The sequence below is a fragment of the Doryrhamphus excisus genome, chromosome 22, assembly GCF_030265055.1.
Source record: "Doryrhamphus excisus isolate RoL2022-K1 chromosome 22, RoL_Dexc_1.0, whole genome shotgun sequence".
Classification (NCBI taxonomy): domain Eukaryota; kingdom Metazoa; phylum Chordata; class Actinopteri; order Syngnathiformes; family Syngnathidae; genus Doryrhamphus; species Doryrhamphus excisus.
The window spans coordinates 1055525-1078227 of NC_080487.1; the positions used below are offsets into that span (position 1 = coordinate 1055525).

General features: G+C 42.5%; 2 protein-coding genes across 2 annotated transcripts; one reads left to right on the top strand and one right to left on the bottom strand.

Moving 5' to 3' along the window:
* Nucleotides 1-822: 822 nt before the first annotated feature.
* Nucleotides 823-10658, bottom strand: ranbp3b (RAN binding protein 3b). Its single transcript, XM_058062258.1, has 17 exons — nucleotides 10622-10658; nucleotides 7279-7334; nucleotides 6928-6964; nucleotides 6450-6527; nucleotides 6304-6375; nucleotides 5887-5952; nucleotides 5668-5760; nucleotides 5470-5579; nucleotides 5254-5373; nucleotides 4857-4945; nucleotides 4702-4777; nucleotides 4504-4600; nucleotides 4003-4127; nucleotides 3813-3933; nucleotides 3586-3728; nucleotides 2109-2298; nucleotides 823-2030 (listed from the first exon to the last, which is right to left on the bottom strand). Exons 1-17 carry the CDS (start codon nucleotides 10641-10643, stop codon nucleotides 1987-1989), a joined length of 1539 nt encoding a protein of 512 aa, XP_057918241.1. The 5' UTR covers nucleotides 10644-10658; the 3' UTR covers nucleotides 823-1986.
* A 6878-nt stretch (nucleotides 10659-17536) lies between these two features.
* Nucleotides 17537-20626, top strand: ccl25a (chemokine (C-C motif) ligand 25a). The gene is made up of 5 exons (XM_058061974.1): nucleotides 17537-17556; nucleotides 18287-18363; nucleotides 19005-19122; nucleotides 20189-20306; nucleotides 20379-20626. Exons 2-5 carry the CDS (start codon nucleotides 18300-18302, stop codon nucleotides 20400-20402), a joined length of 324 nt encoding a protein of 107 aa, XP_057917957.1. The 5' UTR covers nucleotides 17537-17556; nucleotides 18287-18299; the 3' UTR covers nucleotides 20403-20626.
* The last annotated feature ends 2077 nt before the right edge of the window (nucleotides 20627-22703 follow it).

The window sequence follows — 22703 nt, forward strand, 5'->3', positions numbered from 1 at the left end:
GCCAATCACAGGGCACATATAGACAAACAACCATTCACACTCACATTCATACCTATGGACAATTTGGAGTGGCTAATTAACCTAGCATGTTTTTGGAATGTGGGAGGAAACCGGAGTAGTGGCCGAGGATGGCATTGAACTCAGGTCTCCTAGCTGTGAGGTCTGTATGCTAACCACTCGACCACCGCCTAGTAGCCACAAGGCTCAACAGCGCCATCCTATGAGATTCACTTCCAAGCGCGCTATCAAAAACAGCAGACATTTTTCCTTGGCATATTGCAAAAACAAAATTAATTATTGACACATCATTGGATCTGACACTAATTTATCAATAAGTGCCTTGAATTTTCAACTACTTTAATGGCTTGCTGTGTTTAACTTTACTTTTGTGATTCTATATCTGTTGCTTTGTAAAAAGAACGTCTTGTCACGACCTTGTTCATGCTCGGATGGTCCCAAATCCCAAATCATCAAAATGTTTTGCTTCGCCTGTCTGACAATCGGGCTTCATTTGTGTGTCAGTGCTGAGTGCATACCTGTGTCAGCAGGTAGAAGAAGTGGTGGCGTTCCAACCGCAAGGAGGCCTGCTGGACACAATCAACAGTATGTGAATTAGTTGCCGGGGTGAAAGTCGGTAGTGAAGTAGAAAAAGTGAAACCCCACTTACCCTTCTCCCTGTACGGGGGGGTCAGTGGTTGCCACAGGGTCAAAAATTGCTTTGCAAACTGAAAGCATAAAAGGCAGACAAAGGTTAGTCATTGTAGAATTCAAACAGAGCCTACACCGGTGTCACACACACATTACAATGCATTAACTCACAACGTGAAAGCAGCATTTATGGCAGAGGTTTATTTCGTAAAGGGGCTGTGGGGGCGGGGGGGAAGGAGCAGGGGACAGCTGGAGGTGGAGGGCGGGGTGACGGTGCACCACTAAATGATATATTCAAAAATGTACATGTGGGTCAAAAACATATTAACAGTTATCACTCCAATGCAACACATTTTCCAATGTAAATAAAAATCTTTTCAAACAGAACAAAAAACACTAGAAAGACCTGGGATGTTCAAAGAAAAAAAATGTTTACATGCAAGATGAAGACTTGACAGCTGAATTGATCAAATGAAAAGTACAAAAAAATAACTGTATGGGTCATCTGGAGAAGTCTTGAGAATTTGTCACATTGACTCACATTAACAGAATGTGCATTGTTTCAGTCCTTTATTCACTAGAATATAGATCAATAGGAAATCAGAGAAACTGCTATTGATGACAAGTCGAGTGGTCTCTTCTAGTCATTACAAATAGCACAAATGCGTTGAGGTGCCTCCTGGTGGCCAAAATAATAAATTACAGTTGCCAAACCTAACGCACCGACAGGGTTGGGGTGTTTGGGGCATGGGGAGTGGGGACTTAGGGGTGGGAGTTGCTGCCGAGCAGCTGAAGTTGATGACTGGTCAAATACACCGGCGTGATGAAGCCCCTTTCCGGATGTTGGGCGTCCAGAGGAGCGGCTGTACAGGGAGTAGAAAGGTCCCAAAGTAGAAACTGCAGTCTTAACATGTGCCTTACTTTAAAATGTAGAGGAAAACACCCTTACGCTCATCAATATGATGAGCAGAAAAGTCCCAAACCAAAGCTTTGAAGTCTTTATTTTTGCTATTTGGGAGAGTGGGAAAACCAAGAGGAGAAAAAGCAAAAAAAAAAAAAAAAGGAAGAGGAGGAGGACTGGAGGAAATGACTCCATCGACAACACGGATTGCAGGAAGAATGAACTGCACAGGTTGGGAGGGGGTGACGACACTCCGGCGCTTTGTGGAGTGGGGGGGGTTCGGAAGGAGGGGATGTTATTTCCTGGAGCTAGACTTCTAATATCCAAAAGTACTGGTCTGGAGGACCACGTTGGTCAAAGGGTGTCCGTGGAGATGCCTGCAGCAAAAAAAATGCCTTCAAAGCACCATCTGTTGCAGGCTGTCCCACAGGGTGACGCTATGTGCTTCCTGCGGCCTGGGTGTCTCCTCCTTCCGAAACAGCTGCAGGTGGATAGACACATGAGGGCTTAAGTTTAGGAGGAGAAGCTGCTAACTGAACAACAAATTAGAAGCACTGACTTGCAGGAGTGGAGACGGAGGCCGAAGCAGAGGCATTGTCCTCGTCGCTGTCGTCCTCATTCGACTGCGGCACCTCGGCTTCGGGGATGGTTGTAGTGGGTGTTTCCGTCTCCTGATCTGCCCGGCTCTTGAGGGCCAAGATCCGGTGATGCAACGCCGCCGCCAGCTGACCAATGTCCTTTGAGCTACCCTGAGGACCGCAGATTTTGGATAGTAGAAGAAGTCTAAATCATGTTCCTCCGACTATTCAGTACACATTTCTAGTATTTCTACTCATACTACCACAAAAACACTTTTCCATCAAGTGCTACAGATTTTTGTCAACTACAAAAAAAAAATCAGTAACAATAGTTCATAATAGTTCAATAGTTCAACAGTTCATATTTCTACACACCAAAGAAGAGGATGCTAATATGGAATATATTTGCACTGAACAGAAAAAAATTACTTCAGGCAATTAGATGAAATATTTTGGAATTTTTGACCCATCCAAAACTGTTCACGTTGGGGCTGCAGCCATCAAATATTTTAGTAATTGTGTATTCTACTGAGAACCTTTTAAATTAATCAAGTAAGTGAGAAAAAAAGAAGATTTTTGCTTGGTTATTAAGAGAAAATAAAACATTTCACTAAATAATGAACAACCAATTGGTTTAAATTCAAGTGCACATATGAACAAACTGTATTTTTTTGGGGGGGGGGGTTTGATGATGGTAGATGAATGTATCCATCCCAGACTGTAACCGTTCAGTGGAAACGGATAGAAATGACCATTACTACTATTACTTGACTAAATGACATACTACATTATGTTATGGCTGTGTATTTGTAAATCATACGCTTAGACAGTCTTACTAGAAATAAGACAAATATTCTTAAAGATGTCTTTCAATATAAAGCTTTGTGTTAATACTGATTTATAAAGACCCAAGAAGGCTATAAACAAACTTTTTTTCTGATGAAAGAAGAGTCTAAAGTTTCTTTGCATAGTTTCAATGTTTATGTAGTCCTAAAACTCAATATTCTGTGGGTCTTGAAAGTTCAGCACGGAGCTCTGTTTATAAATGGCTGGCAGTCAGTGAGTAACAGTACCGGGAATAAAGCGTGCAGAGTCCCAACATATGTAAAGTAACTTTGATCAAATGTAGAATTACAACATCGACGTCTCCTCCTGGGAGAGCCGTGCTGAGGACCGGTCTTCCCGGCACTTAACTGAAATCTGGCATAAAAGGTGGCTGAGGATGCGAGAAATGCAGCTTTGGCTGAGAAGAGAAGAAGGCGGAAGCAGAGTGTGCGCCAGCCACAACAACAATCGACATTCGTCTGCGAAAAATGCAAGAGGGACTGCCACTCGAGGGTGGGACTGTTCAGCCACTCCTGCTTTATGTTTAAAAGCATAGATTACAACAAGCACCAAAGCCCGTCTCTAGCTGCATCCCTGTCTACAAAACAGTAGGAAGTGTTTGGTAAAACATACCACTATTAGGAAGACCTTGACGCCCTGGTCCTCTGTGTCCATGGCAGTGATGCGTACGCTGTTGTCACTGGCCTTGTCCACCTGCATCTGGGGCCATAGCTTAGTGTTGAGGATCAACCGGAGGCTGCCCTGGGTCCTCATCACTGATGGAGGCAAAACAATGGCGCATCAGCATTGTATGTGCGGGGTGGCTTCTGTGTCTTTAAGAAGGGATTGTGCGCATTTACCGAGACGCGACTGTAGCGTGCCGTCTTCCGTCGATGCCATGTCGTTGAGCCTCAGTAGACCCCGACCCCTCTCTATCCACGACTGAGCCGTTTTCTCAAAGACGTATAACTTGCATTGCATCTGAAGCAGGAGGCAAAGGAAACCCTTCCGTTGGATGCCTCCAAACGACTAACAAAGCCGTACACTTACCTGTAAAACGTTGCTTTCTGATTCTTCTCCAGTTTTCACTTCCACTCTCTCTAAGATGCACTTCTTGGCTGTGGCTTTGGTGTAGGCTGCTGCAGACTCCTCCAAAGACTCTGACACGCTATTCACTGATGACAGTACAGAGAAATCAGTTTTGCAGTGAGTGACTTGCCCGGCGCCACACAAAGTTCACATTGAGTGTGCGTGTTTGCAGCCTGAGGTGAGATGGGGCAGCAGGTCTTGCACCAAAAAAAAAAAAAAAACACAACATGCACCAAAAAAAAAAAAACACAGAAATATGGACTCATTTCAGGACACATTCCCAGGACACTGCTTGTAAATTTAACACCCGCCCTCAAGGGACAATCATGTTTTTTGTCTTTTTTCACTCCTCCTTCTTTCACATGTATTTTTGCAGAACCACAACTCTTCATCTTCAATCTCTTATCTTCAAGTTAAGACATAAATAGTCCCTAAAGAAAGGCCATATTTCAGCGTATTTACCCTTCTCTGGGGCGTTCTCTTGCGAAGGGGTTTCTGAAGCAGGGTGAGCCTGAACGTCTTTACTGTCTTCGCTGGAGGTCTCGCCCTTGGGAGGACTCTGGGAGGGAAAAAAGAACGGCACAGACATGGGAATTTGTTGACACACGGGATCATTTGTCCAACTAGGCCAGCGAGGCAAACAGAGATGTCCGCACTCACCAAAACGCGTTCAGACATGTTCTGCCCAAAAACAAATTTTGCCCCACTGTCTGTACTGTTTGTGGCATTGTTTGAACTGACCAAAAAGGAGAAACAAATGGCTGTTAGCTGGAGATAACACAAGAGACACTACAGCAACACCACTGTGCTAATACCTTGGGGTGGAGATGTACTGTAGGAAATAATTAGTGCCCTCTGAGTCCAATGAAGCATTTGTCTTCTCTTCTGTACTGTTCTGGTCCAACTGGAGAGAAAACACAGCAATCATGCACCACCACATCCTCACAAATTCATGTTTAATGAAGCCGACACATACAGTCGTCCTTTGCTACATTGCTGTGCGAACATTGCTCCCTCATTCTACCCCATTTTATTTAATTTAATAAATGTTAGATACAGCCTATTAGTAGTCAAAATGTTCGTTTAGAACCCAAAAGAAGCACTTTTGGAAGTTTTTTGGTCCAGTTACTACTGCCTGCATGGGCATTGGTGCTATACTGATGCTGATACAAAGTTGCAGTATGCATTCCAAGTCGGCAGCTGCAAACCTACCTTTGCTCTGTCTTTGATATTCTGACCAAACACAAAAGAGTTTGCTACATCTGCCTCCTTCTTCTCACTTTCTCCTTCATCTTTGTTACAGGTTGCATCGTCTTCCTCGTTTTCATGTTTCTAAAATTCAAGGGAGAAAACAAACAGGCTGTGATCATCCCGTCCAACCTGGCAGTCATTGAGTAAGTGTTGGAATCATTTCCAGGGTGCAGTCACCTGTAACTTGGTCGGGGTGGCAGAGTGCTCTGTGTTGTTCAGGAAGAGGGACTGGGTGGCTGCAGGGCCGTCCGATGACTTCTTCACGCCGTTGGTTCCACAAGTAGAGTCTGAGCACATGTACGGAAGAAAAAGAATCTAGGTAAAGAAAATAGTGAATGCCGTTGCAGACTGATGAGTCAAAGACAAAAGACGTACTGGACTCTATGTGTGATTTTGAGGGTGGCGCTTGAAGAACCGCGGGGCGGAGAACACTGCGTTGCTGCTCCTTTGGCTTCTGACTCGGGATGCCTACAGGAACAAAAGCCCTGGTTGGATTTCCCTGACTCGGGTTTCAGTTCCAGTGGTAGAATCGCAAGCGCGATCAGGGTAGAACCATATGACTGGTACCAATTGGCAGGAAGGTGGAGCACAAACCTGAACTGGGCGCCTGTCCATGTATGAGAGTCGGCGGCTTTAGGCGGAACCCAACAGGCTTCTCCTCTGGCGATGTCCAAAGCAGGTGAAAGAAAACATTTATGGGTTACATAACAACTCATGCTACTTCCTGAGCCACTCGGCCTGTTGCCACGGCAATGCTTGTGGAGTCATTTATGAGAGCCCTCTCAAGTGAACATTACATCTTGATTCTAGTGGTCGACATACATCTTCAAGTGTGGCGGTGAGCCAGACAGACGAGACACAAAGGAGACAAGACGACAGCCACACAAGCCGTCATATTTCCAGACAGTGTAATCAAAGCATGCAGGTACTACAGTTTAGTCGTCTTAATGCAACATTTGCGCTAGCATCTCAGGGGGCCTTTAAAACTAAAGATTTGTCAAAAAAGCTCACCTGGCTCAGAGTCAGAGTTCCCAGTGGGAGACTGGCAGAAACTCGGGGGCATGAATACATTGTTCTTGGGAACTGCAAAGTAGTCAACAAGCCTTGCACTTAGTATACAGATCACCACCAGCAAACAAACAAAACCCAAGTGTTACCAGAATGTAAAGGTGGGAATGATGAAGTCCTCTCCCGTTTAACTGGAGGGAAATAGCTGGTCTCTTCTTTATCGGAGTCTGAAAATGAACAGGGAAATACATCTATGATTATTACAGCACGACTGACAAGTAGGAGTGTAACGCTATGCCATAATCGTGATCATTAAGGGCACGGTTAGGCTCATTTTGGGTACAGCAAGGCAACAAAAGCCGATACGGTAATACGAATGTAATGCAAAATCAATTCTCAAACCAGAATACTTGGATACGTCATTTGAGAAAATGTAGTGTATAACATTAAGATCTTGTGTAAATGACATCTGTCTGAGGGAATCCATATGCAGACCTCAAGGGAGGTCAATGGACGGTTGTACTTCTTGTCTCTCACTTACTTACCATACCAAAATATCTGATTCAGACTACATGTATCGTTACACCCCTACTGGCAAGTGTGATCACATTCAGATGTCACTTTTACCTTCTCTTTCCTCTGCACTTGAGCCCTCTGCAGATCGCTGAAAGAAGCACAATATTTAGTTTGACACGATCCCAAGATGGCCATGTCTTCAAACTAAAACACAAAACAACACACATCTTAAAAATATACCGAGCACTGTCACGGTCATATTTACAACACTCTCTCTCCGGGAGAAAGACAAATGACAAAATGAAATACACGCTTGGGAAGTCTTCTCATCAAGCCTTGTTTACAGTTCAGCCACTGGTGAGGAATGTGATAAGTGACTTCTTCAAAGCGAGCTTATTTTAGAGACGGACAAAATCTGAGAGAACAGCGCCATCTTTGAAGTAGAAGAATAAGGGAACCCACCTTCTGAGATTTGTCTTTTTGGAAAACAAACACAGGGGGCGCTATGGCAGGCTTGTCTGTTGGTAGAAATAAGGGGGCAAAGGTTAGTCATCAAGCTAGAACATCAGTGAAACATTTGTGTTAACATGCCGCAGCAGGGAGAAGCATACCCGAAGTAATAACTGCCAGTGGGAGTTGACAGAAACCCTCAGTTTATGTCAAATGAATAGAAGCCTCAAAGCATACATCCTTATTTGTTATTTAAGGTAGCGCTTTCTGGGTTTTTTTTTTCCATTTGACACTGCTTGACTTCTTTTCACACTTGCATGTCAACGAGGGATGTTCAAATGTGAGATGAGTGAGGCGCATTCATCTTATCAGAATGCTTTCTTATAACTGTCATTTAAGTGTGAGCCTTGATTTCCGGGGGACCGCCAGCTACTTGTCAAGAAGAGCAATACGCTGCGTTAGTCATGTAAGCGGTTCTTCGCGATTATTCTAATAATTGTTGCAGCCCTAAATGGTATAGTCCAGGTTTTTTTTTTCCTATCTGCGTTTTCTTCTTCTTACGGGTGGCATTCAGGTTTGAGGTGCATTACAGCACCTACCACATGATAAATGCAAAATAATTTGATATCTTTTGAGGCATATTGCCATGTGCTTGTGTGTCTGTTTTCCTGTTTTAACCGCTGGATGTTTACACGACGGACTGGCAATAAATTACTATTGCGTTGTAGAGAGTGTAGCCGAGTGGGTGAGGATTGCCATAATAAAATTAAGAGAGTCGAAACTGCAGGGGGCATGTTTATTATTATTATTATTATGTTTGTTTGTTTGTTTCGGCTTTTTCCTGATTACAGAGTCGCCACTGCGGATTTTTATCCGCATACTCTTTATATTCTGACAAATACCCTTCCTGACAAATACCAATGATGCTTACTAGTGGAGATTCAAAAAAACAAACAATACAGTTGGTGGTCATGCTGTGTAATAAAAATGTAAATTCAGCCACACTTTGGTTGCATTATTTTTAATGCTTTGAGGTTTTCTTTAATGCTACTGTTAAATGTGGAATCTTACGGATATTAAATGTTGTTTTAAGCGTGAGGAGAAAGAACGTTTGTGTGGGAAAATATTTCCCAGCAGACCGCTCATTCATAGCGGCCAGGGTAAACTGGCTAGGTTAGCTTAGTCCAACAGAGCATGCTAGTGCAGCTGTGTGTTTACCCAAGTTGCGTTTTAGGTCATGTAACCAAACATTTTAGCATCCGAGTTCAGAGGGTGTTTTATACACAACAGGCATGATAAAAAGACTGAATGATGACGAGAGGGTTCACAAACTTTGTTCATTTCGCTATAGAACTAATGTGCCGATGCACAGAGTGAGCCCTCATCATCCAAGCTGTTTGGGAGAGAGAGAGAGAGAGAGAGGAGCAAAACAAACGTGTATGCACACGGCAATGTATCAAGGCCAGCAAAATGATCACGTTAATTTTGATTTATCGTGTGTTACTGATTTATTGCTTATCGTGAGAAGCCTACATGTACATTGAGTGCATAAAATGATGGAAACTGCAGCTGTCAATGAAATATGTTAGCTTGGGTAGCACAGAGGATAGTTAGCACTATCACTAGCACTACTACAACCACAACAGTAAACTTGTTCTTAGACCCAAACCCTCTAACCATTATGGTGCACATTTTGAGGTTTCCCTCCACAACCATGCACTTCCAGGTATCTTTGCACAGGGAGCAGAGATGTACGAGTCATAAACGAGTCGCTCAAAACTCAGGAGTTATTCACCGAATTGAGAACTAACCCGTTCACTAACTCGCCCTGAGGGAATCCCAAAGGGATTGACGCCCCTGCTACTGCTGGCTAAATCACAAAAGAAAACCGGTAGCATGTCCCAACCTTTCCTGCCCAAGATGCATTGTGCAGACTCACCAAAACAAACGACTCACTCACTCAGCTCACAGCTTACACCGACTCACGGGTGCTTAGCAAAGAACCCAGCTTCACTGACTTCCAAGTTGACCAAGACTCTAGTTTCACAGCTAGTTTACCAAGACTAGATTTACAGACTCACTAGTGTTCAACAAAGACTCTACTTTAAGGCGAGGGGGGACTTGTAGTGCATTTTGGCAAGTTTCTGAGCATTTTCTTGATGTGTGCAAGTTTCTACAAGTGCTCTGCGACAAGTGACGGGAGTGATGGAGCGAGTACCTGATGAATCTCAGTGACTGACTCATAATAACTCCAGTTAGCAAATCGGGTGTCCTATCATGTGTAAGGGTAAATACAACACAGTCCAGTCATGTGATGCTGCACACATTTGACAGCCATCAAATCCTTTAAGTGAGTAAGTAGGTCACTGTGATAGGGTTGATCTTTAACCAACGGAAGCAATAGGCATTTACAACTTCTGCACTCTGCATGAATTGTTATCTATCATATAAGCAGACAGCATGTGTTTCTGCACTTGCACATTGAGCAGGTGAAGACCAGCCTTGGCGGCTACATAAATAGGATATCGGATATTAAGTAACGATACAGTAAACACGGCGTTATGTGGCCATTTGCGTGTATGTGTCAGCGCGGAGGAAGAGATGCTCTGCCCGGCTTAATGTTGGCTTACTAGCGGACACAATCCAGCAATTAGACGCCGCCGCCGGTTGTTCCGTGGAGTGTGTCCCTTAACGACGTAGTACGCTAGCTAACGCCGTCGCGGTCAACTCGACTCTTGACAACACACATTAACGTAACAAGACGTGCCCGAGAAAGAGATTAAAGACGAGAAGCAAGCTGCTGATGAGACTTGTTACCATAGCTGTTTACCCGCCCAAATGCACGTCCAGTCAGCCTGAAGCCGGCCGCTGACAACATGGAAAAACAGCCACTTAGTAAAGTTGTTATTCGCAAGCTGTCCAGGTAAACCTGTCAAAGAACAGGTAGATTCCCTCCCCGGAGAACAGACCTCGTAGTAATTTTGTTGTGATTGTGTTGAATACAGGTACAATAATAAGCAAATCCCATTAGTTATAAATAGCCGGGTGTTAGCATTGTGCAATGCTAGTTAGCATTGCTTGCATTCGAGGGCGTTCCGAAGCTTCCCAGATATTAGACGCATCCCCAATAGTCCCCCATTACTAGCAGCGCTAGCCTGTTTGCTAACAGTGTAGCCAAGGAAACGCCGGGAAGCACTCATGCTACTCGAATCGGCGCCCAACAAGCTGCCGATTCATCTCATTTCAACATTTTACCAAAGTAAACATGTCGCGAAAGACGACGTTTAATGTCGCCGATGTGTGTATTTCGTCCGCCCACCCCCCACCACCGCACTCAACACTACTAGCAACTCACCTTCGTTTGCCAAGTCCGCCATTTTACTTTACACACACCCACAAGCCACCGCGCAGATAAGACAGGCTCAGGCCTGGAGAGAGAGAGAGAGAGAGCGCGCTCCGCCGTGGTCGACGAGCTCGTGCGTCGGCCTGCATCTGCACTCGTCTGCTTTCGTCTGGCTGCGTGTGTCTCTCGTCTGCTTTCGTCTGCTTTTCGTTTGCCCGCAGGAGCAAAGACAATACCGCTCACATTTTGGAAATAATCTAACAAAAATACTATTGTCATTTATTTATACCTACTAAGCTTTCACACTGAGCAGGGCCTTGCCTGACAACTAATCGAAATAAGAACAATCGATCAATCACTTATTTATGCAAACATTATTTATTATAAAATATATATTTTCACTTTTTCAATAACAGAAGCAATGACGTCCCATTGATGTCATACCCTACCCAAAGTGGACTACATTGCCCTGATGTCATTGCAATGCTGCCAACAGCCACAAGGGGACGCTACTTGCATTGTCCCAATGAGGGGTAGGACCTCAAATGTTCCGACACCAAGTAAATGCAGGGTCAGTATTGTCAAAATCCATAAGTGAACCGATCATTTTTGCTATGGTGTACTTATGTAATGTATGTGTGCTATGTACAGTATCTAAATATACAGGTGTATACAATTATCATATTACAATGCTGCATATTCATTAGGCCTATTTTAGGGGGTCTTCAGCCCCCCTAAAATGTTATTAATCCCCTAAATAATTTGATATTTTTTATTGATTTTCTTTTAATTTTTTATTGATTTTTTTTATTTTTTACAAAAAAATCTCTGAAAAAAAAAAAATCTCCAAAAGTGGGAAAGTTATATTCCGGTTATTATTTGTTTTTTGGATTTTTTTGAATGTCTACTACATTCATTCATATCCTGTGCATCTATATGTGCCCTGTGATTGGCTGGCCACCAGTCCAGGGTGTACCCCGCCTCTTGCCCAAAGACAGCTGGGATAGGCTCCAGCGCCCCCGTGACCCTCGTGAGGATAAGCGGTGGAAAATGAATGAATGAATGAAGCATTTTCCTTTTATTATTATTAATTTTTTTAAACGAGTTACCCCTAAAAAAACTATTTCCAAGTGAACTTTCAGGCCCTTTTTTTTGCCCCTGGGATGTTTTGGTTGTCATGGAGATATGGCGTCTTCATGATTGATGACAATATGACTTTAATGATGTTGTTTTGGGTTCGAGACGTCCACTTTTTGGCGTCAGAGGCGGTGAAACACAAAAGGTCAAAACAGGTCAAATGTCACAAGGAGGAAAGGAATACCGAGGCTGCAGTGAGGTTGGTTCCGAGAAGAAAACCAGGAAGTGAAAGTAGCTTAAGGAACATCGCCTTAGTGCCAATCAAGAAAGATTTTATTACTTTATTGCAATTTGATTTACTCCTTTCTAGGTGTTACTTATGAGAATTTGCTGACGTGTCACATTGTTTGATTCCTTATGAAAGTTCTGCAGCACAAGCAGAAACGTAAACCATCGTCTGGTGGCGACTGCCAACTTTTGGTAAAAGAACACTCACACGTGCACACACAAACACACACAAATCCCATTTCACAAGAGTTTACATTGCGCAAGGCCAGCCCAGAAGGTTTCCAGAAAGAATGATACTTGACATTTCCCCCCCCCCCCCGGGCGCCACCGCAACAAGCCACCGCTTGAGTTGAACGCGCTGGTCTCATCTGTCAGCTTGGGCTCGTGCTTGCCACCGTAACGCTTTTTCTTTTGTTTTCCATTGCTCCGTCAGCTGTGCCCATGACTGCCGCTCAGTCTGTTTGCTTTGGTGCTCAGCCAGGAAATCAGTTTGTTCGTAAACTGTGATTAAACGTTTTCACGGGTTTTCTGCGACTGATGACTGGTTTGTGTTTCAGAAAATGGAGGATGAGTCAACGCACCTGCACTTGCAACTTGTGCACAAACGTTTTCTAGAAAGAAACAGTTAAACCCGACTGATAAAAGCTTTTTTTGGGCAATATGTTACATGATTACGGTAACATGAACTGTACCTCCAAAAGACAAAAATTATGGAAAACACAGTAGTAGTTTTTGCGTACAGCTGCTGAGTACCAAGCTAGTCTCTATTCAGCGGAACCTCAGTTAGCGTCGTTCATCCGTTAACTACTCTAACCAAGTCAATAATGCAAATCCCATTCATTCATTCCTGGTCCCCCAAATCCATCCATCTTCTATTCAGCCAAGAGGCAGGATACACCCCAAACTGGTCACCAGTCAATCATTGGGCGGCCATGGTTCTGGAGGTGGAGGAGGTCGTCCAGAAACCAGAAGGTTGGCTCCCTCAACCCTTACCCTTACCCTTACCCTTACCCTTACCCTTACCCTTACCCTTACCCTTACCCTTACCCTTACCCTGACCCTGACCCTGACCCTGACCCTGACCCTGACCCTTACCCTTACCCTTACCCTTACCCTTACCCTTACCCTTGCCCTTACCCTTACCCTTACCCTTACCCTTACCCTTACCCTTACCCTTACCCTCAACCTGACCCTGACCCTTACCCTTACCCTTACCCTTACCCTTACCCTTACCCTTACCCTTACCCTTACCCTCAACCTGACCCTGACCCTTACTCTTACCCTTACCCTCAACCTGACCCTGACCCTGACCCTGACCCTTACCCTTACCCTTACCCTTGCCCTTACCCTTACCCTTACCCTTACCCTTACCCTTACCCTTACCCTTACCCTTACCCTTACCCTTACCCTTACCCTCAACCTGACCCTGACCCTTACCCTTACCCTTACCCTTACCCTTACCCTCAACCTGACCCTGACCCTGACCCTGACCCTTACCCTCAACCTGACCCTGACCCTGACCCTGACCCTGATCCTTACCCTTACCCTTACCCTTACCCTTACCCTTACCCTTACCCTTACCCTTACCCTTACCCTTACCCTGACCCTGACCCTGACCCTGACCCTTACCCTTACCCTTACCCTTACCCTTGCCCTTACCCTTACCCTTACCCTCAACCTGACCCTGACCCTTACCCTTACCCTTACCCTTACCCTTACCCTTACCCTTACCCTTACCCTTACCCTTACCCTCAACCTGACCCTGACCCTGACCCTTACCCTTACCCTTACCCTCAACCTGACCCTGACCCTGACCCTGACCCTGACCCTTACCCTTACCCTTACCCTTACCCTTGCCCTTACCCTTACCCTTACCCTTACCCTTACCCTTACCCTTACCCTTACCCTTACCCTTACCCTTACCCTTACCCTCAACCTGACCCTGACCCTTACCCTTACCCTTACCCTTACCCTCAACCTGACCCTGACCCTTACCCTCAACCTGACCCTGACCCTGACCCTGATCCTTACCCTTACCCTTACCCTTACCCTTACCCTTACCCTTACCCTTACCCTTACCCTTACCCTTACCCTTACCCTTACCCTTACCCTCAACCTGACCCTGACCCTGACCCTTACCCTCAACCTGACCCTGACCCTGACCCTTACCCTTACCCTTACCCTTACCCTTACCCTTACCCTTACCCTTACCCTTACCCTTACCCTTACCCTTACCCTTACCCTTACCCTTACCCTTACCCTTACCCTTACCCTCAACCTGACCCTGACCCTGACCCTGACCCTGACCCTGGCCCTGACCATTACCCTTACCCTGACCCTGACCCTGACCCTGACCCTGACCCTGACCCTGACCCTGACCCTGACCCTGACCCTGACCCTGAGAGACTGGAAAGTCCGACATTTCTCTAGAAAAGAGGTTACTTCAAGACGTCTAAGTAGCTTTAGCATTTTAGCGTTTCTACAGCATCGGTAACGTGTAATGCGGCCGCTAATTGTGGTGTGAAACGTCTATTAGCAACCCCGCTCCCTGTATGCTAGCTCCTTTGCACAGTTAGGACACTGATAAACTGCTAATTACCGACTTACCGCTTGCCATCCCAAAATTATTTTAGGGCTCACTTCCAAACGGGCAAACCTCATTATCTGAAACTTTGGCATGGTTTAACGCCACAATACGACATTCTAACTACATTTATGGCTCAGAAAAGTGGAATATAATAGGTTATATTAATTATACATAGCAAGAGATTCCAAGATCCAGTACAATTCTAACTAACCTTCATACGTTTCGGTTATAAAAGCAAAGCCCAAGCCAAATGTTGGACAAAAACTGGGGTGGATGGAAAACCGAGGTTTGACTGTTTCTTGTTCATTGTCATTGACTTCCAACAGTGAATGATCATCTTTGCACACTTTGTACCAAAGCCCATTTCTTCTCCCTGACAGGTCTGGTTTCTGGTAGATGAGTTCTTGGAGGTGCCTCCTCGCCAAAATCAACAGAGTCAAAAAGCAACACGCTGCATGTTATCGGGAATGACTTATGATGATGATGATGATGATATGGCTCTGGTCCAAGTGCCCGTTGGCGAGGAACCATCAAATCCTGACAAAGCCCCAATGTCGTTAATATTTTATTTTTTTTATTTTGGATAATGCAATCGCAGCATTAGCGATAACTATCACGGTCGATGCAGAAAGTGGTAGGCTACTTTTTTGCTACTTTTTGCATAATCTTGCCTACTAACAAAGTGATGCAATTTTGTACATTTTGAACATTAAATACGCACAATAACAAGACATCCTGGTATAATAAAGGGCTTCATACAGGGAGCCATTTACTGCCCACTGCATATTCTAAAAATATCATTTAAGAAAACTAAAAACTTTACAGGAAAAATGTCTAAATATTAATCTAATGACATAATGTTTGCTTAGGTGGAGTATCGTTATTGCATCGTTATCGTATCGTTAAATTGTTATCATATATTATCGTAATGTAACGTATCGTATCATATCGTATTGTATCGTTATCGTTATTGTTATTGTATCGTTACCATATTGTTATCGTATCGTTATTGTATCATTATCGTATTGGGATCGCATTGGGATAGGGAAGTTGAAATACTTGGAAAATAAAATAAAAAATAAATTATGGGGAAATTTTTGAGAAAAAAGTTGCAATTTTACAAGAATAAACTTGTAATATCAGAAGGACAAATTTTAAGTCTTAAGTCATTTTCAAGTCAAGTCATTTTAGTAGCATAAAGTTTATATATTCAAGACAAAAATATATTTTTTAAGTAGTATAAAACAGTTTGGGATAAAATTATAATATTATGAGAATAAAATCCGGCATAAAATCGATGCCGCTTATCTTCACAAGGGTGGCGGGTATGCTGGAGCCTACCCCAGCTGATTTCGAGCGAGAGGCGGGGTCCACCCTGGACTGGTGGCCAGCCAATCACAGGGCACATATAGACAAACAACCATTCACACTCACATTCATACCTATGGACAATTTGGGAGTGGCCAATGAAGCTAACACATTTTTGGAATGTGGGAAGAATCCGGAGAACCCGTAGAACCCGGAGAAAACAGAATAAAATAAAGTCAGTAAAAGCCGTGACGTCCGACACGGGTGGATGGAAAACATGCCAATAGACAGTCGTAACCATCGGCTGAGACACTAAAATGTCAGCCGAGAGCAGCATGCGGCGCTTCATTGGGCCTAAGTGGCGTGTCTGAGTGGCGGCTGGAACGTAAACAAACAGCGGCGCTATCACATGTCCACTCAAGGCAGTCAAGCGTCGTCAAACAGCGTCCAGTGGCAGCTTTTCACGCAAACGCACTCAAATGCAAAATGCATCAGAAAGCCGGTCATGTCACGGTGGAGGTGTTCTCGTGAATATAACAGCATCAGTTGTCTTATCGCCAAGCTTTTCCAACAAAATGGCAATTAAAGAGACAATTTCAGGGAAGGGCGGAGCTCACCGGCCATCAATCATCTGCTGATGCTGACAAGCACATTAGTGAGCATTAGGCTTCCTGTGCATGTTGTATCTTGACAAGGAGATGCCACCTCAGATAGTTTCCACACTTACTTCAGGTTGTGCAGGGGTGTCAAACGGCAGCAGGAGGAACACCATCCTACGTTTGCCCCTCATCTAAATACAAATTTAATCGGAAACTCGTGGCCCACTTGAAAATCAAAAAAATGTCCGTGGCCCACAATAATAATAATAATAATAATAATAATAATAATAATAATAATAATAATAATAATAATAATAATAATAATAATAATAATAATAATAATAATAATAATAATAATAATAATAATAATAATAATAATAATAATAATAATAATAATAATAATAATAATAATAATAATAATAATAATAATAATAATAATAATAAATTATTATATTTCAATATTATAATAACAATATTAATAATAATAATAAATTGTTAGATTTTAATATAATAATAATAATAATAATAATAAAATCTAACAATTTATTATTATTATTATTATTAATAATATTAATAATATAATAAGGCCCCGCCTTTTGCCCAAAGACAGCTGGGATAGGCTCCAGCCCCCCCCCGCAACCCTCGTGAGGAAAAGCGGTAGAAAATTAATGAATTAATTAATGAATATAATAAGGATAATATTATTAAAATATAATAATAATATATTATTATTATTATTATTATTATTATTATTATTATTATTATTATTATTATTATTATTATTATTATTATTATTATTATTATTATTATTACACCATCGCTTGCTTTAATTTGCCATTCAGTTGCGTGAACAAAAAGAAGGTGTCGGTGCCAACCATGTGACATAGAAACATACATCACGTCAACACAACCTTGCACTGCCAGGAAAGAGAAAGAGAAATGAATCGGGGTGCAAAGGTGAGTTGCGTTTATGGAAATATGATACCTGGCAAGACGCAACCCCCCTCACCCCCCCCCCTTTTTTTAAAGCTTTATAAGGCCTCGCCTGCAACAGGTTGCACAAACCAGACAACCTGCAAGCGACACAGGTGAGCCACATGCTGACACAACACTTTAGCTAGCACGCGTCGCCTTTTGATGCACAGATCCAGGAAAGACTGGGCCCTCATTTTAGACTTGCAGACGTGCAGTTTTCTGTGTTCATGTGTTCGAACGACATTTATATTTAATTACGATACATAGTCATAGAAGCAAAAATATGCATTCAAAATTTATTTGGAAATTGGAAATAAGTATAAAATAAATATAAAATATGATCAAATACATTCATTCATTTTCTACCGCTTATCCTCACAAGGGTCGCGGGGGTGCTGGAGCCTATCCCAGCTGTACATGTTTTTTAAAACAATATTTTTACAATTTAGAAATAATTTAATACTACTATTAAAAATCATTTAATTAGAATGTGTTGCATTGTTTCCAGTGACCTGGCACATGCCGCAGGTTGGCCACCCCTGATTTATAATAACAGAAAAAGCTGCATAGCAAAATATAGCACATCCTATATATTCCAAACTATATATTCTATATAACTATATATTCCTACTTTATGCTCTTTCAGTGATATTTCTATGTGTTACCTTGAGCACAAAAAGTATATAAATGTCATATAAAATAAAATGCATGACTGTTTGAATGCGTTGTCGGATTCCCTGTCCCCCCGTCTAACGTATAAAAGTCTAAAGTCCCGTCTAAAGTCTAACGTATGGGCAAATAATATCATAATCTAATCCTGTTGTTGTTGGCTTTTTGATGCAGATTCGGGACCGCCATGCCTTCCAACACATGCGTCTTCCTCTTGGTCCTATGTTGTCTCTGTCTGGCAATGGCACAAGGTAAAAAGGGGGGCTTTTCGTGGCTGTTCTGGTGATATTATGACGTGCAAAACATGCCGCAGGTGATAAAGAGAAGGCCACACGTGTGCTTTTATTGCCGCAGTGGGAGGACTTCATTACTTCCTCATAACATAAATGCATTAGTGAAAGGGTCATGTGATGCTTTTTTTCCACGTTTCCGACTTATAAATGTAGTTAGAATGTTGTATTTGATGTATTCTGGTGTTAAAGTATGCCAAAGTTTCAGGTAATAAGGTTCTTGTATTTGGAAGTGAGCCCTGAAAGAAGTTTGGGATGGCTCAAAACGCTCCGTTTCAAAAGGCGTGGTCAAACTGTTCCTTTGTGATGTCACAGAGGGACGGAATTTCTTAAATGGTTCATAGTCAGAAAGTACTTCGGGCGTGTGACCAATCACAGACCATCTAAAAAAAAGCTAAAATGTTGATAAGAGAAAACATATTGTTTATTATTATTAATATCCATGATATTATCATGGTTTCTTTAAACGCACCTGGATTGTTTTGTGATTTTTTTTCATTGTACTTCTCTTAAAATCTTGCCACGTCTCGTGGCCCCCCAATGTGGCCCCACCCCCATTATTTCTTTATGAATAACACCAATGGTTGTGGTCTCTCCTTGAGTGTCCTACGATGACTGCTGCCTGTCCTACGTGAAGAAGCTGGACAGGAAGAGCCAGCAGCGTGCGGTCAAGTACAGGATTCAGGAGACGGATGGCGGCTGCAACATCCGCGCTGTCATGTGAGAGAGAAACACACTACAAATTCACAAATTCACAAATTGACAAATTCACAAATTCACAAATTCACAAATTCACAAATTGACCAATTCACCAATTCACCAATTCACAACCCAAACACCCTTGAGGAGGTAGAATTCAAAACTCAAACCTCTGTCCGGGCTGCTCAGTACAACATGGCTGAAATGAAATACATTTTACCATGCATGATATTTACATCTGAGACGGAAAGGAGTTGGGAATGGAAAGATATATCAGAAATAATTCAATATTGTAATTGCAATTATTTCCATGGAAATAAAATATCATTAGTATCCATGTATTTCTAAACTCTAGTGCAGTTATTCCCAAAGTGTGGGCAGCGGTCCCCTTGTGGGCCGTGGTGGTACTGCAGGTGGGCCATGAGCGGTCATTAAAAATATGATTCATTTTTGCAAATATTATTTTTAAAATTATTTTTATTGTTAAATATTTATTGCACAATTTTAAAAATAAAAATTTATAGGCCTAAGTAATAACTTATTGAGTGTTATTGACCTGTTACAGTATTTTATAAACCTTATACAGTTTATGATTGGAACGTAGCTCTTTGGTCATCATGCCAGTCTTGAATGCAGTTATGAAAATTATGAGAATTAATTCTGTACACCACAAATTAAAAGTTTGGGCTTCCTTTATCCCGCTGCTTTCATTTCAATCCTGAATCTTAAGAATAATAATAATAATACAACAATATCTTATTAGATTATATATATATAATATTATATTATATAATTATAATATATATTATATATTATTATTATTATATATTATATTATTAATATAACAATAATAATAACAATTTAATTTTTATTTTTATGAATTTTAATTTAATAATAATAATACAACAATATCTTATTAGATTATATATATAATATTATATTATATAATTATAATATATATTATTATTATTATATATTATATTATTAATATAGCAATAATAATAACAATTTAATTTTTATTTTTATGAATTTTAATTTAATAATAATAATGTATTCATAATAATAAACGCTAATTGTCGCCATTCAGCTTCACCATGAGGAAAGGTCGCGTGTACTGCACCGACCCCCGACAGACGTGGGTGAAAGAACTGATGGACACCATTGACACCAAGCCCACTCCACATCCCAAGAGGAACCCCCAAAAGGTGAAATATATATTTTAATGTATAAACTATTACAATATGACGCTGAACAGTTTTTATTGTTGTTCTTTCCAGCGCCTGAAACGTTTGTTCAGCTGAAGGCCGTGTCCTTGAGGAGGAACATAAAGGTCAACGCTTGCACCTCTTAATGTGACCCTTTGATGCCGATCCTTATATGTGAATCACGGTTTATACCTGCCGCATTTAGCATGTAGCATTTAGCATCCCGTAAAAGAGTGTTTTCATCGTCGTTGATGTGATTTTCTGCTGTTAAACTTTGTATAGAAGATGATGGCTTGCCAAGCTTTATTACAATAAAAGTCGACTGTCAACGTTTAGTCCTGTCAAAGTTTTGCCCCAACCTATGAATGACAGAAAACATGTCGCATCTACCAAGTGGGTGGAGGCGGGAGCGGACCGAACCATTTCATGTAGCTATAGCTATAGCTAACTGTAGTAGCTATAGTGGCTACATGACATTGTCAACTGATTTGAAGTGTTGAAGTTGACCATCACTGTTTTATCCCGGCTAGCGCCTGACCCCGCCTGACTGCTTGGGGGGGATCGGGGGGTCGGGGATCGGGGGGATTTGGACTGCTTAAAAAAAATCTTGAATGTTTCTGTGGCGTTCCTGAGGATGGGGCCTTTCTGTTTTTAAGAAAAACAATATTTACTATGAACCACCAACAACAACTTGGGACCTTACTCCATTAATCTCAGATTAATCAACTAAGAAAAATAATCTCAAATTGCAGCCCTATAGCATATACTAACTGAGGGCTGCACGAGTGCTGCCGACAACTGCAACATTGTATGCACACAGACTTATGTACATTCGTTATCCAAGGGTGTTGGAAAAGTCCAAACATCGGTAGACTGACCATATTTGGTTCATTTTTTTGGTGGACTTCTATAGAGCAGCTACCCACAATACACCCCCACACAGAAAGCTATCCAGATTGTCCAGAATCTGCACCTAAAACGCTACCTACTAGACACGCCTCTGGTCACACCCACTCCGCTGTGATTGGTCATACTCCCAAGCGCTCCCAAGGACTTCCGGACTACCGCCAAGTCCCGCATTCTAAATTCACAAAATAAACAGTCAGGACCATGCATCCGTTTTCTATACTTATCCTCACTAGGGTCACAGGCATGCTGGAGCCTATCCCAGCAGCAATTAAGTCAAATCATTTGTAAAGTCATCTTTGTCAATCATCTAAGCCGGGGATGGGCCAACTTCTTGGCTGGCAGGTCTCGGTGTTAACAAATCAGTTTCAAGCTACGCTGTGTGGGAGTCTCACACAATATACGCAGTGTGAGTCTTTGTGAGTCACTGCCATGTTTGTTTACAACAACCGCTTCTAAATCTACAATATTTTTATGACACATACCTGTCTCTGTTTTGTGGGAACTTGAAAAATGCCAAAATCTTCTCTTCATGTCTGAGCAGTGAGCCCAGGACATGTTTACACAGCAAGGCTCTGGATTCCGCTCACCATCATGGCGGACAAACCTGTGCAGGGAATACTACTGACTGGTGTCCAGGCAGGTTGCTAGCATGCTAGGTAGCATCTATTTAAGAATAGCAAAAGTCAAGTCTATTTCAAACTTTAGCAACGCATTCAAAATTTCCATATATTTTTTTTTTATTTTATAATTGGATGTAGGCTGCACGGTGGTCAAGTGGTTAGCACACAGACCTCACAGCTTGGAGACCCGAGTTCAATTCCACCCTCGGCCATCTCTGGGTGGAGTTTGCATGTTCTCCCCGTGGGTTTTCTCCGGGTACTCCTCCCACATTCCAAAACATGCTAGGTTAATTAGCCACTCCAAATTGTCCATAGGTATGAATGTGAGTGTGAATGGTTGTTTGTCTATATGTGCCCTGTGATTGGCTGGCCACCAGTCCAGGGTGTACCCCGCCTCTCGCCCGAAGACAGCTGGGATAGGCTCCAGCACCCCCCGCGACCCTCGTGAGGAAAAAGCGGTAGAAAATGAATGAATGAATGAATGGATGTAGGCTGCACGGTGGTCAAGTGGTTAGCACGCAGACCTCACAGCTTGGAGACCCGAGTTCAATCCCACCCTCGGCCATCTCTGTGTGGAGTTTGCATGTTCTCCCCGTGCATGCGTGGGTTTTCTCCGGGTACTCCGGTTTCCTCCCACATTCCAAAAACATGCTAGGTTAATTAGCCACTCCAAATTGTCCATAGGTATGAATGTGAGTGTGAATGGTTGTTTGTCTATATGTGCCCTGTGATTGGCTGGCCACCAGTCCAGGGTGTACCCCGCCTGTACTCTCGCCCGAAGACAGCTGCGATAGGCTCCAGCACCTCGTGAGGTTATGAAAAAATAGAGAGCGAGTGGCGGACAGGAAGTGATGTCAGGGGTTCAGAG

Bases quoted from the DNA above. Each gene is read 5' to 3' on its own strand.
- ranbp3b (XM_058062258.1), bottom strand. From the start codon at position 10,643: ATGGCGGACTTGGCAAACGAAG. The intron at 4,946-5,253 runs GTAGGTTTGCAG...TTTTCTCTCCAG, and splicing joins ATATCAAAGACAGAGCAAAG to TTGGACCAGAACAGTACAGA. The intron at 3,934-4,002 runs GTAAGTGTACGG...CTCCTGCTTCAG, and splicing joins CAGAAAGCAACGTTTTACAG to ATGCAATGCAAGTTATACGT.
- ccl25a (XM_058061974.1), top strand. From the start codon at position 18,300: ATGCCTTCCAACACATGCGTCTTCCTCTTGGTCCTATGTTGTCTCTGT. The intron at 18,364-19,004 runs GTAAAAAGGGGG...TCTCTCCTTGAG, and splicing joins CTGTCTGGCAATGGCACAAG to TGTCCTACGATGACTGCTGC. The intron at 19,123-20,188 runs GTGAGAGAGAAA...GTCGCCATTCAG, and splicing joins TGCAACATCCGCGCTGTCAT to CTTCACCATGAGGAAAGGTC.